We start from the raw sequence: 18,069 nt of genomic DNA on the forward strand, positions 1-18,069 counted from the left end.
ATGCCTGAGCACAAAAAAGTTTTATCAGTATTCAACATGTCTTCACACAGGGCTCTTTCAGATGCTACCTCATCAAAATTAGTTTGTCATAGCCACTGTAAAAGTTTGTTAAAACAGAGTTGCTAAAAAATATGTACAGCTATGATCAGTATATTTTCTGTAATCAGAGCTAAATAGATGCAAGATTTTTGGAGAAGATGGTACATTAAGTTTGTAATTTAGATCTGTTCGGATCACATCAGATCATTTAAGTATTGCATGACAGCATACTACTATGTTTTGTAGTTATGAGAGTATAAAAGCTTACAATATTCTCTTAAACTCTAATATTTAGAGTTTCATATAAGCAGTCAGCTTTTCATTTGTGTCAATGCAACCTACAAGAATGTACATGCTGCGTACAGAAAGATTACCTTCATTCTTCCGCTTGAGAGAATTTAGGTAAGTTGTGTATGATGTTTAAAAAGTAAGATTAGGACAAATGTGAACATACTAGCAAATTTTCTATAATAAGAACATAGCAGGCAAGTTACAGATGCCTCATGAGTGATTTATTAGTAGTAGTCTTTCTACCCTAAGCGATACTTGTAAATGTTAGATCTTGCATGGCAGCCACTAGATGTCAGAGTCTCAGTCTTCAGATGCCTCTCTCTTCTGTGTAGCATTAGGTAATAAATAATATTAAGCCAAATTATTACTTTTTGACTGCATCTTTCTGAAAGGACATTTGTGTACATAAATACAGGTATTTTGCAGAAGTCAACAGATTTAAAAACAGTATTGTGCTCTTTTTAATACATTTGACTTACCTTCTCTTTCTTCCCAAAACAAGCTATTTCTATAGATGTCCAGTAGGCATTGGACAGTGTGTAATATCTCGTAGCATCAAGTGCATTTATCTAGCCAAAAGCAACAGGATGCTTGTTACTCGCACAATTGCCATTTAAAATATATAGCTATAATATAACTGGCTAGAAGTAGTTTAATCTATCGGTATGTGATGTAACTGAATAGTTTCATAGCACTAGAGCTTGTGAAGCATTTCTTCATGCTGAGACCTCCTTCAAATCAACATAATGAGCCTTCTACCTTTTAAAATAAATAGAGCATAAAAAATTGCATGTGGGTTAAAGTTTTTTGCCTTGTAATCTGAGGAAGAAGGAAGGGGCTTAGCACAGTATTCAGTTTCTATATATACACTCACTTATTCCCTTACTGTTAACCCTTATTCCTGTGAGGATTCTTTGTGGAAAACATCTTCCAATAAAGGAAGACTGGGCAAAATATTTCAAAATAGGAGTTGCTCCTTAGCCAGCTTCCTAGATGTAGTACGTTTTTTTCCTAGTCTTCTACCAATTTGGAATCACGTATACATTTTACATTCCCATAAATAATAACATGGAGTAACACCTTCACACTTGAACTGTCATAAAAATAGATGCAAACAGACTGCTTTAAAATTATGAGTTCCTTCTGTATTTTAACAGTTTGCTGCTATGCATAGTTCCACATTGCAGGGCACTGACCTGTTTTTAGGTAAGCTGGTACAGTGGTAGCACCTAGGCTGGTCAATTTGTAATCATATATGGCACAAGTTCAAGTTGTTCGGTGCATACAGTGTCAATTCCTAGATACGCTGTATGTATTTTTAAACTTGGTGCCAAGTTGTTTGGTTTTCCATCCTGGAGTGTTTGGAACAGAGCCATAGGATTTGTACTTGCCAATTCTAAATTTAAATGTAATTTATCATGTATGTCATGCCAAGGAGAGCAAACCTGCAGGCATCTGCTCATTCAATGCACCTGAGAGATTTTGCTGCTGAGTAAGCTGTACATGTGTAAATTTTGTGGCAATGGAAAAAGGAATAAATAGACTGACAAAGGATTGAAGTCAGTCATGTGAGGTGTCTGTATGGTTTTTGTCAGCTTTCAAAGCCTTGCAAAGGCTGGTGGGATTGGGGGGGAGTGGTGGTGTTTGTTTTCTGGTTATTTCTTTAAATTCTTGCATTGTTATTCCATCAGTCAGTAGAGGGCAGGGATGGTGACTCATTAGTTTTTGATCAGTTATAATTGATGCCTGTTTTGCTCATTTGTGCCACCTTTAAACTTTGAAGAAGTTCCCTGTGTTCCACTGCAGTGCTGCATCCACTCCATGTACCTGCTAATGAACAAATTCCTCAGTTTGCGTCATTAGTTTGTACTGGCAACAAGGGGTGCAATTGTGGGCAAGTCTTACTCAGTCCTAGGCTCTGAGCTGTGCAGGAGAAGCAGCACACTTGGAAATCTGTGCAAAGATCTTCAGAGGTATGTATTAAACCATCCTTAATTCTCTTCCAAAAGTTTAAATCCAAATAAATAAGTTATCCTCTGTACTTTCCCATCTGGCATCCCTCTCCAGTGGCTTCACCAGCTGCTGGCTTCTATGGTATCATGAGTCTCTTCCTTCCCCCATAAGAGCGGAACTGCTGATTCTGATACTTGAACCATGTCAAGCTCTTTTCAAGTGTCAGCACCTCTCAGTAGGTTCCCTCAGCTGTTGCCAACCAGCATCTGGCACACCAAAAGGTATAGCCCTTCTGAAAGGTGTAAACTGTAAGGTTTTTACAACCTTTTAAAAATGTATATATTCAGCAAAAGGTGGTTTGTGACCTTTGCAGTATATACAGTATGCTGGGTGGAATTGGGTGAGGATGACGCATCTCTAAAACAGGCTTTTTTGTTATGAATTGTTGACAAAAGGGGTCCTGCAACTGCAGCTACTTCTACAACCACATGCAGAAAATTCCGTATTTCAGAGAAGTGGGTACAGTGTTCACCTGTTAAGGGCATTCAAGTTTTGACTGAGTATAATTATTGGGATGTTTCCTCTCGTTGTTTATACTTAGCAAATTCTCAGGTGTTTTTTCTTGTGCCTCTTACAAGTAGTGAAATACTCCTATACCCTGTAGGATTTCCTGTCACAACACAGGCTTTCTGTCAAGACAGTAAAGAGCAAAGAAGTCTGTGTTGCCGTGTTTTTTCTTTTTTTTTTTTTTTTTTTAATGAGGCAGTGGTGTAAAACTGTATGAAAATTATTCATCCCCAATATTAAAGAATTGAGTAAAACCTGTCTGTTTTTTTTCCTGGATCTCAATGAGTGTGTTCTAGAATTAGTGTTCTTTCCTAAAGGAATGATCCTGTGACTACAGTGAAACCCTTCACTACAGTAGTTACAAAGATGCAGGTGTGAGACAAGTCTGACACCCATCTGGTATCAACCCTGCTTTTCCAGGGTATGTCTCTGAATCCTTTGGACGAGTGAACTTGGAACCAAGACCATTCCTCTGCTGAGTGTTTTTAAATAGCAGGAGCATCACTCAGTCATGGATTAAATACTTGGGGTGTAGTAGTATTTAAAATGCTGAAGGGCTTGTGTTGGCAGAGCAGAATCGGCCCATGTTCATTTATTCATGAAAATAACAGCTCCTTTACGGCCTGTGAGCCCTCCCATGGGTGGTGAAGATCATGGATTCTCACCCACTGACGTGGAGGAGGCAGAGATGGAGCCACATTGGCTGAGGGTCTGCTTTTGTCTTCTCAAATAGGGTGAAAATACAGCATCTTACCAAGACAAAGAAGCCTTCTCTATCCTGGCTTTTAGAAAGCTGAAGAGGGACTTTTTATAAGAGCAAGTAGTGATATAAGGGGGAATGGCTTTAAACTGGAAGAGGGGGGATTTAGATTAGATATTAGGAAGATGTTCTTTACTGTGAGGGTGGTGAGGCACTGCCTCAGGTTGCCCAGAGCAGCTGTGGCTGCCCCATCCCTGGCAGTGTTCCAGGTCAGGTTGGACGGGGCTTTGAGCAACCCGATCAAGCAGAAGGTGTCCCTGTCCATGGGTTGAAACTGGGTAATCTTTAAGGTCCCTTCCAACCCAAGCCGTTCTATGACATGATTCTATGATGCCTATTCTTCTTTTCTTTTTTTCTGGATTCTCCCTATCTGGTCATATCTGAACCGATGAGAGGACACCAAAGCTGTGTTTTTATCTGATTTAACATTTACCAAACATTTTTTGCCAGCCCTACTTGTTTGTTTATTTGTTTTTCCTATTATGAATAACTATGGTAAGTGAATACTTACTGATCTTAATAGAGTTACTGTATTTTGGCTGTGTTTAAGACATGCAAGTATGTTATTTTACAGATAACTGTCTCCTTTGGGGCGAGTAGGGGTAGATACAGTGTGCCTAACCTACCTCTGCCCAGAAAGCTCATAGTGACCTGAACTACCACATGAAAAAGAGATCATGTGCAATTAAATTAAAAAAAAAAGCTAAATTCTTTGTTGCACGTTCTGTTTGGCAGGGTTGAAAACTAGAACTTCTCTGAAATTTCCTCTGGGTTTTCATTATAGCCATATTTCCAAAGCCAAACATTTTACTCCTAATTTGGGCTGTGTTTCAAGCAGCCAAGTGTGCGTGTGCGTGCAGGGTAAAGTCCACTGGAGGCAAAAGGGCAGTGCAACTGCCAGCCACATTCAGAAGGAAGAGATAAATGGAAAACTAAGAATAGCTTTGCCCATTTTCAGGAAGGAACCTTCCATCTGATGAGGCCCTTGCTACCTCTCTACAGTGCCTCAGCAGGTGTTTTCTCCTGTCCTTGCTTTGCAAATTCCAATTCCCATAGGCTTCCAAATTGTAATGCTCTGTAGAAATAGAGAAGGGGTGGACGCCACAGAAGGGTGCATGGGCCTGTAAAGGAGACATCAACATTGATGCTTCTGCCTGGTGTGGTTTTTGTGAGCTGCCTTGGCCTTAGTTGCCCATTTTGAGTGTTCGCTTTCAGACACGCAGAACCAAAGGTAACTGACAGCACAGAGGTGACACTAAGATTACCTCTGTGTTGCTTCACTGCCATGGTGCGGGAGGTGATGCCTGTTCCCACAGCCACACAGGGCAGAGGGGCTGACATCCTCACTGCTCATGCCAAGCTATCTCGCTGTCCTGACCACAGCCCCACTGTAGAACACTTGGCCCTGCATTTCCTCTGGTTCCTACAGTATCTGGTTCCCCTGGTATCCTAAGGCATAACTGCCCATTTTTTTTTTTCTTTTTTTCTTTTTTTGCCTTTTCTGTGCCGAATTGTTCTTTCCTAGCAGTGAAGAGACTCTCAGAGACCTCTTCTCAATACTCAGCATTTCCACTACCCAAGCTGTGATCTTTAAAATGAGAGCGTACTAACAGAGGCTGCTTTCACCACGTTGGCACCTTGCTTCTTACAGTATAGAATAGGAATAGTGAGTCTTATCTGTGTTCTGAAACTGCACTGAGGTTTCTTGTGAAGTACAGTGATATTTCTACACATCAATAACTGAGTCCGTGATTAACTACTTAGTGCTCTGGGTGATAGGAGGATGATGCATCCTTTACACTGCTGGCTTTTTCCATCTAAATGGCAATCATCAGTACTGCTTTCTGGAAAACAAAGAAAAACAAGGACCTTTCCTAAGTTATTCTTTATCAAAATTACAGTCAAGCCAATCAAAGCTTTCTGTTTATCTACCTAAGTTTATGTTTACATTTGTATTTCTGTCCCTATCTTTAAAGTAGTAGTAATTTGTGAGTCTTTTAAGACAGCATGGATGGTGACTCAGAAGTACTATCTGAGTCAGTCTCAGCAGACTCCTTGAAGGAAGATATTGAGCCTACACAGAGAGGTATTTGTGGGCAAAACACATTTAAAAAGCTGCAAGACTGCAGATCCCCTTCTTGCAGTGCATGGCAGAAGCGCAGAAAAAAATGGCAGTAACAGAGTGAAACGCATAATTGCACAAGTATCCAGTTTGAAAGGATAGTACCAGTAAAGCTTGGTTCTTACAAAGTAAGATTTCTTCATACGTGAAGTTTCTCAGACTCAGAGGATGCCATTTAAATACATCTTTCAGATAGTTTCCTTCCAGATTTCAAATGTGGGCTGCACCTTAGGAAAAAGTCACTCTTTGCCAGGGAGTAAAAAGGGTGGGACAGAAGCTGATGTTTTGCTTGGTGTTTATCCACGAGTGAATTAGCAAAACATTCTTGTCCTAGGTGGAAGAGAGCAAGAGAGCTGTTCACAGAGTATCGCCATAAGGCACAATTAAAAATGGGAGAGGTTGTCTGCATTTGACTAGATTTCTTCCAGCCTGACCCCTCATTCAAGTGTTTACAGTTTGGGAACTCCTGTTTTCCACAGGTTTTCCTTCTGACTGGTCCCTGAAAGGGAGCCTGACTCCAGCATATCAGAAAAGGGAAGGGAAATACCAATTTACAAGTTATTAAATAAATGAACACCCCTGTGGAGGCATCTGTTTTTCTGGGTGTAGAGTTACTTATGCTGGGTAGGGCTAAGGATTTCCTGGCTTGCTTTACACTGGGGTGCAGAAACAATTTTGTGCTTCGCTTTGTAGGTCCACTCTTGTGGTTGCATTGAACAAAGCCCCTGAAAAATCCCTGGGTTATGAAATATTTCCTCTCCGTTGGGTCCCGGACAAGAGATGGCATCTGCAGTGCCAGAAAAGGAAATCCTTGCCTTATAGAGCGTGCTCTTGGTGTGACACAATGGCTGATATAAAGTGTTGGGGGAGCTGAGCTGAAGGCAAAGGAACAAAGGAAGATTGAGATTCGGTGGCTCTCTCAGACAAAAGGAAAGCGGAAAGTGTCTCAGGATGGATAAATTTAAGGCTGCGCTTGTGCTGGCAGGGGTTGGGGATGCTCTTGGTTACCGCAATTTCTCCCGAGAAAACAATGCTTTAGGTGCAAAAATCCAGCAGGAGCTGAAGGAAATTGGAGGGCTTGAGAACCTGGTGCTCTCTCCTGACAAGTGGCCAGTAAGTGACAATACGTTCATGCACATGGCTACAGCAGAGGCTGTCATCACAGGTAGGTACGACAGGACTAACAAATGCAGTCTGGAAAGGAGCAAAACTCTCTAGCTGCTGCTTTTATTAGTTATTCTAAGCCTGAGTCTGGGGAAGTCATGAGAAAGTGTGTCAGAAATGCTGCTTATGTGAATGATAATGTGCATTAGCTTCTTTCCTGTATGAGCATAATCCATGACTATCACCCAAACTGGAGAGTTTTGATTTCTTGAGTGTGGAGGAGTTCTCCTTATATTTTTTCCAAAGTTTATATACTTGGTTGAAGCTCAAAGACTGAAATATCACATGTCCAACATAACAAAAATAATTGCTAAGTAGATTATCTGTATGCTGGAATACACTGGGGAATAATATAACCACTAGAGATTGTTCCATAAAAGATAAGAGCTCTTCTGAGTGAATTTTAGCATGTTTGTGTCCAGAACTCCAGGCTGGAGTAGAGTCCTTTAATACCTCTTTCAGGCTGAAATCACTAGTGCTGTCTCGTTTTTGCTGCCCCTTGGGCAAAGGGTTGCCCTGCAAGACCAGAAAAGGAACAAACTGCTTTATAAGGAGAGTTCTGTGTCTTTAGTAAAAAAAAAATTCTAACATATTATGTTTATAACAAAGTCTGAATAGTGGAAGTTATTACTGCATGTCTTCTAAAATCACGAGAGTTTGAGAGAGAACAGTTGTTTTTTTTTAAGGTAGTAATAATCTTTTGTAAGATATGACAATATTTGTATCAACAATTTAACCCATCCAACTAGAGCTTTCTGAGACTAGATCATCATCGAAAGTACACCAGAAGACAGTGACCATTCAGCAGTATTTTGTCTCTTCAGAATTAATCCATTTTTTGATATCTGTAAAGATATTCCTGATTTTTCCTAAAACATGTAACTCTGGGTAACTAACAGAAGCAGAAGCTCACAATGCAGCTAAGTATCCTTCACGTCAATGAAATTTCCCTTGTGCTTCTGTTTCACCCCTTTATCTGCCTGCTTCCAATCAGCTCTAAATTTAGTACACAGAGATCAGTTGAAGAGTGTGTTGTACACTTCATACTTGGCTATTAGCTAGCCAATGGTTTAAGGGGTAGCTAATACTCTAAAGATAAGGGCAAGATGTCAGCCTATCAAGGAAAAAGATGACTAACATATTTCTGAATATAGGCTATGATTAAATACATATCATATTTTTCTTGCTTATTGAACTTTCTAAAACCATAACTTCTGGGTAATCCAGCCAGTTAGACTGACAATGAAACAATAAATCTCACTCCTTAAATATAGCAGGAGCACTGTGTCTCTAAAGAAAAAGTCTCAGCTATAATTTCCATCAGCTGTGTTTATTCTACACTCCCATTTCTTTGGCCTGATCAAACAAGCTTTTTAGAAAGGTGCTTTTATGGGCTGGTAAGAAAGCTGTAAGCTGGAGTGGGGGATTTTAATAAGAAATCTTCATTTCATAGTAACATTGGTGGACAGGGAAAAGCGAGCCTTCCTCTAAGCTTCCCACAGGGGAAACAGACCCACTCCTGCCTGCAGCCCTGTCTTCTCCTGGCAAGGGAAACACAAAAAAGCCATGGGGTTTGCCCATGACACCGCCTGCGTGCCAAATCACCTAAGTCAACAGAGGTGAAGCTAAAGAAGGTGAACATGGGTCTGTGAGGGGCCCTGCCTTCCTCATGCAGCAGGGAGCCCTCTCTGCTGTGGAGACTGAGATTTTAAAGAATATATAGGATGTCTGGGACACTACCAGCAGCCAAGCATGATGCAGAGATTTGTGTTAAGGATGAAAGCAGTTCTCACCTGGGGAGATGATTTTGGTCGACGCTTTGCTGCTTGCAGGGAGAACGTCCCAGGAAGGCCGTGGCCAGAAGCAGTGGGGGCTATGGGCGCTGCTGCAGACTGAGCTGGCGCTCCCCAAATCCACCATGTGCACTGACTGAAAAATTTACCCTATAATGACAGATAAACGCAATGTCTGCTTCCAGCAGGAATCTGTCCCGTAAGAGAGGAATGAGAACAGCATCTTCAAACCCAGGGGAACTATTCCTCCAACAAGAAAAATCTGAATTATGGGTAACGAAAAATAAGGGCCCTTTTCTAAAGAAAGAACCTGTCCTATTGACTTGATGGCTGAGAGAACACCCTGGATCCAGGTGCAGGAACAGTGGTCAGCTTGGGCAGCCCGAAGGTGCTGGACCACAGGAATGCTGGCTCTGGCTCTGACTCTTCTGCAGAAGCTGCTGAGCCATAAATCCTGCTCCTGGCTCACATCCGGATAAACAGACACCCAATTCCTAAATGTGGAGAGAGTCGGCAGCTTGAAAGTATCTTGTTCCTTTAGGATTGTATGTGGGGTGGCCAACATAACTGGCGTGTTATTTTTTATGTGAAAGGAAAGGAACCTTGGTTTTACCCTGCATCTTCTTTATTTGCCTGTCTGAATAACCATTACTTTAGTGTGGCTCTGGCTTGCAGGGCTCCAAATTTTCTCTTAAATTAGGCCTCTCCTGTGGATTTCAAGAAATCACCATCTTTAACGAAACGAAGGTATTCTTAGAAGAATTTCCCCTGCTGTGTCATTCAATCTCTGCATCAAACCAAGTGTTAAATGGAGTTTGTCTGAGTATGCAGAATGATGTACAGATGAACAAATGGACAAATCCCAATGGCCTCCTCAGTTCCCACTGATTGCACAACTGTAATAGATGCCAGTGGAAGCAAGAGCCATGTGCAGGGCTCTTCAAGCCCAACAACATGCAAGAGCAGCTGAGAGAAGCAGCAATACTGAAAAGACTTCCCCCTGTGTGTTTAACAGGAGGAAGGCTCATCCTTAGGCAAGCCTGTAAGCCTTGGTAAAAATAAGCAGTAAACAGATATTTTTAGTAAACTTATTCCAGAAAGAAATGTATCTGCTGGAAATACTACAGGCTGTAGGGATTCTCTACCCTTACTGATCTTTACATTCATTTTTATGAAAGCTCACCCTTCTGGCTACTGACACAAAATATTGGGATGCCTGCATGGAAGACGTACAAATTTTAGACAAAATAAATGCAGGTTAAAAAATAAGGTCACTGATTTGCTCTTGTGTTTGATCCCACGCCTCTTAATAAAACCAGTGATAGTTTAAGAAAGGCTTTCTTGTTTAAGTTGCATTCACATCTGTAAATAACGGCAAAGGCACCAGCCGAGCCAGGCACAGCTGGCTTCTTGTGCACACCCGGTCCCCACAGCAGCCACACACTCACCTTAAACACCTCTGCAGATACTTCATACCATGGAGCCTAAATAAAGCTCCTGAGCACCTACTGCTGACAAACAGAATTGCCTTCATCTTTCCAATTAAAGGAATTAAAAGTGGAAAAGAATGCAGGAAAAGATGAGAGCAGAGAGACAAGACTGTTCTCCCTCCAGCCCACTCTCAAGGTGTGTAAACACGTGTTGACAGTGGTACCAGAAACATAATTCAGTGTATTGGAAGTAGAAACAGGAACATTTCTTAAATGCATAGTGAACTTGCTGGCTTTCTGTGCTCTCTTGCATTTCTGCCTTCAAGTAGCAACCTTCTCTTCCTATCTCTGAGCAGAGTACCGGAGTTTAGAAGACCTGTACCGGGAGCTGGTAAAACGCTACTTGGATGCTATCGATAAGCTCTCGGGGAGGCGGCCAGACCCTGCTACCATTGAAGGCTGCAGGGAATTAAAACCAGACAACCACCTCCTCGCTTGGCACACACCGTTCAATGAAAAGGGTATGGTATCATTTCCATTTATAGATCATGACTTGAATAATGCATGCTTTCTGTGTTTGTGGCTGTATGGAAATTGTTTCCTTTTTCCCCCCTTACATCAAAGGCCACTACCTCTGAAATGTTTCCATGCTTGCCTAAGGATGGCAAGAGATCTGCCAGGAATTCCTTCTGTAGGGCACTATGTCCGCTCATAAATGAACCCTTCCCACTATAACATCTATTTAAAGAGACTTTGGGTTTGGCTTTGTTTCTTGGGGTCCAGATCTTTGACCTTCAGTTTAATGGTTATTTTAAGAAATATTTTCTGCCAGTTCTTGTTTAAACATTTGTAGTCTTGCATCTTTTCAGTGACGGCAGATCTGAAACAAAAAGCCAAAGCTGAAAATTGTTCTAAGCATCAATTCATTCACTGGAGAGAAAACAGAGACTTTTCTCCAAGTGGATGCCCCACTAATAACTATAACTGTTCTACTTAAAATCCCTAATATTAATTCCTAGCCCTGTTTCCTTACCTCTGACCCTCTCATTCTTTCTCTTTACGACAATTTCATTTTATGATGAATTGAATTCCTACTACAAGTTAAATAACACGCATGCATCTATGTGCACACGCAAATGCATATACCCATACAGTACCATTAATCTTGAAAGCCTGTGGAGACACTGCATCATCAGAGGAGGCAGACCTAGGCAGCCACAAGATGATGGCAGTGTCCCATAGACATTGTGCTGTGTTGGTGTGACACTCTACCACCACACTACATATTGGCATCACTCAACAACATCGCATATTGATGCAACATCGTGGCAAAGACCCTGTGGCACAATGCCATGGCTATTTCTGGGTCTCTACAGTCAGTTGTCTTGGGCACAAAAAGCATCCCTCACTCAGCCTCCCACTTTTCACAGCAGCTCTTGGGAGGGAAAAGGATCCCCTCCCCACGTATTCTGCCCACCCTGCTATCAGCCAGGTAGATCTGAGAAAGTGCTCCTTCACCAGTCATCATGCTTTCTGATTGACAGCGAGTAACATCTTGTCAAATAGTTGTAGGAGCTGCTGCTGGTCCTAGGCAGCTTTTGACACCTCCAGCAGTGGAGAATGGCTGTTCTGTGGCCCATTGCTTTGTAAGAGCTATGTCTCTTCATTTAGCCTTCCTCCTCCCCAGCTTTTTGTGATGAACTATTTGTTTCTGGGACACTCTGGGCTAGAAGGATCTAAAATGAACTCCTGCCTTGAGACCCAGCATCTAAAGCCCACCTTCTCCCTCTGGTCTGACAAATATCATCCTGAACATCTCAAGAAGCCTTTTTTCCACCATGAGAGCAAAAGAACCAGTGACCTGAGGTGGGGACCTCCTGTGGCACCTGACACTGCTATGGACGTAATTAGCTTTTTAATTGAATTTTCATAAATTTCTTCTCAAGGCAAAAACATTCCATGGGCATTGAATGCCTCACAGTTAGATGGTATTTGGATGAGCTGGAACCAAAATGCAGTTTTCCTGTGGTCATTCTCTCTTATCTCATTTCTAGCAAGAATTCATATGCCAGCGTTCATGGACTAGTGAAATCTTTGCTTAGGTAATTTTGAATTGCTTATATGATGCTCCTCTGCTCACATCCTTGTGGGTGTAGTCAGCACACTGAGTTCTCAAGTCAAACTGTCCTGTGTGTCTCTGCCATCTCATGTTGTGCTCATTGCCACACTCATTGCAGAGCTATCCAGAATTATGTTAAAGCCTGGTAAGATTCCTGCAGCTGCCAGAAGACCTGCCCAAGGCTGTCCACCTTCCATCTTAAGAGCTTGTTTCTAATTTATGATGTTGATAAGTTCAAGTGTAAAATTTTCACTACTGTTTGTCTCTTTTTTCTGTCAGCATTTGTTTAAAGTTTCAATGCAGATGAATGCTGTTTCTGAGACATGGTAAAGAGATTTTTTTCCATTGCCAAAGCCTCAAATTGTTCAGAAGAGAATTGCTGATGTGTGAGAGCTGGAACTGAAATCTGGGTGAGATGGTACCCCTTGAGCTAGAGATGTGCCTTCAGAGCCATCATGAAAGGCCAGTCAGATGGCAGGATGGGTCTACCCTGAACTGTGTGTATTGCAGGCTGAGGCTGCAGCATCTAAGCAGGTCTTTATTTGCACCTACTGGAGCAGCTGCTGGGCTTCCTAGTAGCACGTGAGAATGGTGCCTTTTTGGTGGTGGCATTGGTAGAGAACCATGGGGAAAAAGTGTGGGTTAAAAGTGCAGAAGGCTGGGGAACAAAAATGAAGAGAAGGGTAAGCCGCAGACAGACAGGACATAAAGGTACCAGGCTTTAAGTTCTCATGCAGAAAGGTCTGTAGTCAGAAAAGACACCCTTTTCAGGGCTTAGAAGCCATCAGATTCTTGGCAACCTGATCTGAGTTGAAGATGTCCCTGCTCGTTGCAGGGGGGCTGGATAGATGAGCTTTGAAGGTCTCTTCCAAACCAAACTATTCTATATGATTCTATGATGTTTGTTATTCCACAGATGTAGAGTGAAGAGAAGCACACTGAGGTGTTACAGACTAAAAGAGATTAATCTAGTGCATGAATGAAAATTATGTAATTAGGAAATGTCAACACAGCTTTTGTGACAATAAGTCACACCTCAGAATCCTATTAGAAAGCTTATGAAGTAGCAAATAAACAGGAGGAAAAAGGAGACACTGTGAAGATGGTTTGTTAGGATTTCCAAAAGACTCTCAACAAGGTCCCTCACCAAAGGCACTAAGTAATGAGGCACTAAGTTGGTACAGGATGGTGGAAAGGTTCTCCTAAGGACAGACAACCAGTTAAAAGACAGAAAATGAAGAGCTGGAGATTGCAGTCTGCCTCCCCCATAGAGAAGGAGGAACCTGTGCTGGAGCTCTGTGTTCAACGTGTCCACAAAGTATCCAGAAATGCAAGAGTACAGTGGGTTGGCAAAATCAAATTTCATGTGATGCAGATCCGCGGAAGATGCTCATAAGGAGGAATAACTGTGTGGCACTAGCAGAACCAAATGCAAAGCAGATGAATGAAAAGTTATAAAGGAAGGATGGAACCTAATTTTATATACATAGTTGCAATTGCTGCTTCAGTTACTATTCAGGGAAGGGATGAAAGGATCGTGGAGCTACAGTAGTTATACAAGAACGTTGCTTTAGTGCTCAGTAAGAGCCAGAAGGCAAATAGATGCTTAGAAGTGACTGGGAAAGGAACACACAGCGAAACACAAAATATGTTTACACCACTGTATAAATCCATAGCTGCTGTTCTTGATTACTGTATATAATCTTGTCCCTCCCTCCAAAAGTATGTAAGAGAACTGGAAAGAATATAAGGAATTATGGTTTGATCAGTAAAAAACTGCTTCCATAGGCTGTGATGTCTGAGACAGTATGATACAGATCTTTAAAGTGATAGATAATGTGGGCAACATGAGTAGGAACAGAGAAAGCCCACTGTCTCCTTCAGCACAAGAATTAGGGACTTCAAATGAAACTGGCAGGTCATGAGTTTAAAGCAAGCAAAAGGAAGGACTTCTCCACACAACACCAGATTAAGCTGCACAACCATTTTCCAATGCCTATTTGCAGATGTTACAGTTCGTGAAAGGGTTCGTGTTACAGTTCAAAAAAGGGCCGGACAAACTCACCCAAGGGAAATCTTTCAAGGGTTATTGAGCAGAAAGACCAACAGCCTTCTGGATCAGGGAGGCAAATTGTCAGCATCAGTATAAAGGGTTAGTTTCATCATGCTGTCATCATCCTCTCCCTTGGTCACTGTCAGACATGGTAAATTAGGCTAACCTTTGGTCTGACTGTGGAGGACAATCCTTATATTCTTACACACATCTCACCTGTTGCTTGAACTAGTCTCACTGTCCCTTACTTCATTGATTCAAATGGTAGATACTGAGACATGGGAGCTAACAGCTGCTACTCACCTGAAGCCCTGTCTAGGCTTAATGTTACTGCATGTGATGATATTTTTCATTACTGAGTTTGCTCGTCTGCAGAGGGTTCTAATATGACTTCTTACACTGAGGAAACACAATGAGTTTGTAAATACAAGCTCCTTCAGACCAGCAGTCAGATTACTGTAGTGCATCACCCACTTCAGATATACTAAGAGATAGTATTTAATTAGCAGCTCTGTATCGCACCACATCTTTTCCTCCTGGATAACCAGCATGGATTATGTCCTTTGGAGGAACCAGGACTGCATAGTGAAGAAGACTCTCACCCAATGCTCTGTGGCAGCAGATGGTTTAATGAAGACTTGGTCTTGCAAGCAGGGGAAGATGTGTTCTCCTAGTTAAGCTAACTGGTGCTCTGAAAAACTGGGATTCTTTCCTAACTCTTCCTTATTATTTCTGTGTGATATGTGGGATAAGCAGACAGTTTGATCTGTTCCTGTCTCCTTATAACCAGGTGCTACAGCTGCAGCATATGTGAGCTACAGGAGCAAACACATGATTTGCTGAACAAAAATACAGCCTTTTCTTCAGGAGCAGTGGCCAAAAGTGTTCTGGAGATGGCCCTTTTCACTGTTATCAGGAAGGCTAGTGAGGGATGAGGATGCAGGACTTGCAGGGAATAAAATGGCATTTTGTAAAGCCTTTCATGGCACATTTATCAGGTGTTTGGCCTTTTGGAAGAGTTATTGGACACAAAATTTGCACATTAGACTCTGAGGAGAAAGGGAAGAAATGTCTTCAGCTAACCTAATTGGATCATCTACCCAGGGTGCTCACTCAGGACAGCTGCTCTCCAGGGAGAAGAGCTCTTCCCTCAAGAGAGAAATTCTGGTCCTAGTTGGTCTGTATTGCACCTGGAGATCGGTGTCTTGTATTAGTTTGGTTCAGGCTTTATTTTGGCTTGAAGTAATGCTTCCTGACACCACCACTAAAATACTTCGATCATGTTCATCATCTTAGGACATCTGAGCTGGAGTCACTTGAGATGATACTCAACAGCAAGCAGTGCTCCAAGAGAGCTGCTGGTGTTGTGCACCCATAGCAGGTATAGCCCAGGAGAGCAGCTAAGGTGTCTTCTCAAGATAGGTGACTAAAAGCCCTGACTCTGACTCTTTGGTATCTGTTGCTTCAATTCACTCTGGCCCATGAATTGTTCCCACTATGCCGTCATACTGGCAAATGGAGATACAGCCTTTCTCCATGCTGCCTATCTGGGAAAGACTATGCTCCTAACATGGGTTCCACCCAGGCTAAAATTAGGAGGCATAAATATGCCCCTTATCTTCCAGGGACCAAGTAGAGAAATGCTGATTGGTCTCAGTTATATCCAAGGTCACTGGGAAGTGTGATTGAGCAAAGACAGTTCTGAAAAATGCCAAGTACTTTGAAAAATCGAACCCTATCCATCTCAGGGTGGGGGCCTGCAACCAGTTAATGCTTTTTTGGGTATTGGCTTGGTAGCTGCAAAGAGGAGATAATCACTTCACTGGTGCCTTGTGAAGATAGATAAGCTCATTAAAACTTCTGTGGGATCCTGATATTACTGTGATAAGTACTGCAAAGAAACTCATTAGCAAATTTAACTCTCTAGTCAATTAAATGTTTGAAAGTTCAACACCTGAGATCATGCACTGAATGCTGAGGATTAAAAGAAATTCTGAATTAGCTATTCAATAAATAAACTCTGTGCTGCACAAGGCAGAAATTCTGAAGACCAAGCTTAGTAAGCGCAGGCTATAGCCTAATGAGTGTGTACACTAAATTCAATTTGCATGGAAAACTTCCATTCTGTCATTGCCTGACTTCGAAGGAGTTGGCTCCAGCTTTTAATTTCTTTTAGTTTTGGACACACTGTTTTTGTACATAGCAGAAACAATTTTGTGAACTACCTGTGGGGCTCTCTAGGCTGAAACATGAATTAAAATTGTAAGATCAGCTGTGATAGTCATACAAAGAGTTTTAATTGCCTGCTTTCAGCATGAAGACTACTAAAATAAGGGCGTAGTAAAAGTGTATCTGTTTCTCAAACTTCTGTTTCTAGTGCTGGCATCTGGAGAAAGCAAAAGAAGCAGTGTCAGCCACGAAAGAGTAAAGATGGCATGAGAGTTTGAATCAAGCAAGCGATGTGGACAAGAGAACACACTGCTTTCTGAACCCACTATGCTCTTTGTAGCACCTGAGAATATTGGAATACCCCTGTAAAACCAGAATGACTGTGTAGAAGCAAAATTCCTTGCAAAAAACTTTTAAAACTTTAAACTCATTTCCCATGCCTGAGAAGTTCCCACACATGACTTGAATAAATAAAATGTGCTTGTTTCACATTCTACCAGCATATTTGTGTATTATTAGTCTCCTTTTAAATGCTTGGCATTATCTTTTTATTTTAGGTTCTGGATTTGGAGCATCCACAAAAGCCATGTGTTTAGGGATGCGGTACTGGCAGCCGGAAAAGTTGGAGCTCCTTATTGAAGTGAGCATTGAATGCGGACGAATGACTCATAACCATCCTACAGGTACGATCCACTGATTTACCAGCTGAAGCCCCTAAGGCTGCTTGTTGCTTCTGCAGGGACTACCAGGGCTCCTGCGATTTCACCTGGTTAAGCCTCTTCTGCTTTGCAGACTTCAATGCCTCCATTTGAATTCTGGATAACATATAAATGTATATATTACTTCTATCAGCTTATATATTTGTGTGTATGTTATGCAGAGAACAACCTCAGGTGTTGGAGCTTTCCCTCCTAAAATCCCAACAACCAAACACAACCTGTCTTGTCCAGACCATACTCATATCACTTGCCTTGATCTAAATTTAGAACTCACGTACATCTAGATGACTCCCTGTTATCATGCAAGTTTATGGTTCAAAGGATAACATTTTTCTCTTGATAGGTTTTGTCTTATCCAATCACCGTAGGTAAAGGTAGAAAACCCCCAGAAAAACTAACTCCACGTATTTCAAAACAGTCTGAAATATTCTCTAAACAAAACACAAACGAATAGATTTAATGTTGTTCTGAATATTCAGGTCTGCCATTCAGATAATTTTATGCTACAAAAGCATGTATTCATTCTATCTGTTTTAAACAGAAATAAATAAAAGCATAATGAATGGTGACACGTTCAACACAGTGCTGTGAAGCAGCCAGAAAAACCATCAGGATGACATAAAATTAGAGGAAAAGATTTGAAAGAGAAGCAGAAAGTATAATTAAGCCAATAAAGCCCATGTTTAGATTGGATATAAGGAAGAAGTTCTTTACTGTAAGGGTGGTGAGGCACTGGAATGGGTTGCCCAAAGAAGTTGTGAATGCTCCATCCCTGGCAGTGTTCAAGGTCAGGACAGAACCTTGGGTGAGATGGTTTAGTGTGTGGTGTCCCTGCCCACGGCAGGGGGGTTGGAACTAGATGATCTTAAGGTCCTTTCCAACCCTAACTA

General features: G+C 41.7%; 1 protein-coding gene across 3 annotated transcripts in view; it reads left to right on the forward strand.

Annotated features, from left to right (window-relative positions):
- The first annotated feature begins 5,955 nt into the window (after positions 1-5,955).
- The window catches only part of ADPRHL1 (ADP-ribosylhydrolase like 1), a 33,484-nt gene continuing 21,370 nt past the window's right edge, over positions 5,956-18,069 (forward strand). Inside the window, exons 1-3 of one of the 3 annotated variants that reach the window (XM_061472693.1) lie at positions 5,956-6,897; positions 10,476-10,640; positions 17,018-17,143. In XM_061472693.1, coding sequence (XP_061328677.1) covers positions 6,684-6,897; positions 10,476-10,640; positions 17,018-17,143 — 505 coding nt within the window. In that variant the 5' untranslated portion in view covers positions 5,956-6,683. The remainder of the gene's footprint in view (positions 6,898-10,475; positions 10,641-17,017; positions 17,144-18,069) is intronic. The other 2 variants (XM_061472694.1, XM_061472696.1) reach the window with 2 other exon arrangements.

This window comes from Pezoporus flaviventris, unplaced genomic scaffold, assembly GCF_033815535.1.
Source record: "Pezoporus flaviventris isolate CSIRO_AGI_PZ_B2104156 unplaced genomic scaffold, CSIRO_AGI_Pfla_v1 ptg000072l, whole genome shotgun sequence".
Classification (NCBI taxonomy): domain Eukaryota; kingdom Metazoa; phylum Chordata; class Aves; order Psittaciformes; family Psittacidae; genus Pezoporus; species Pezoporus flaviventris.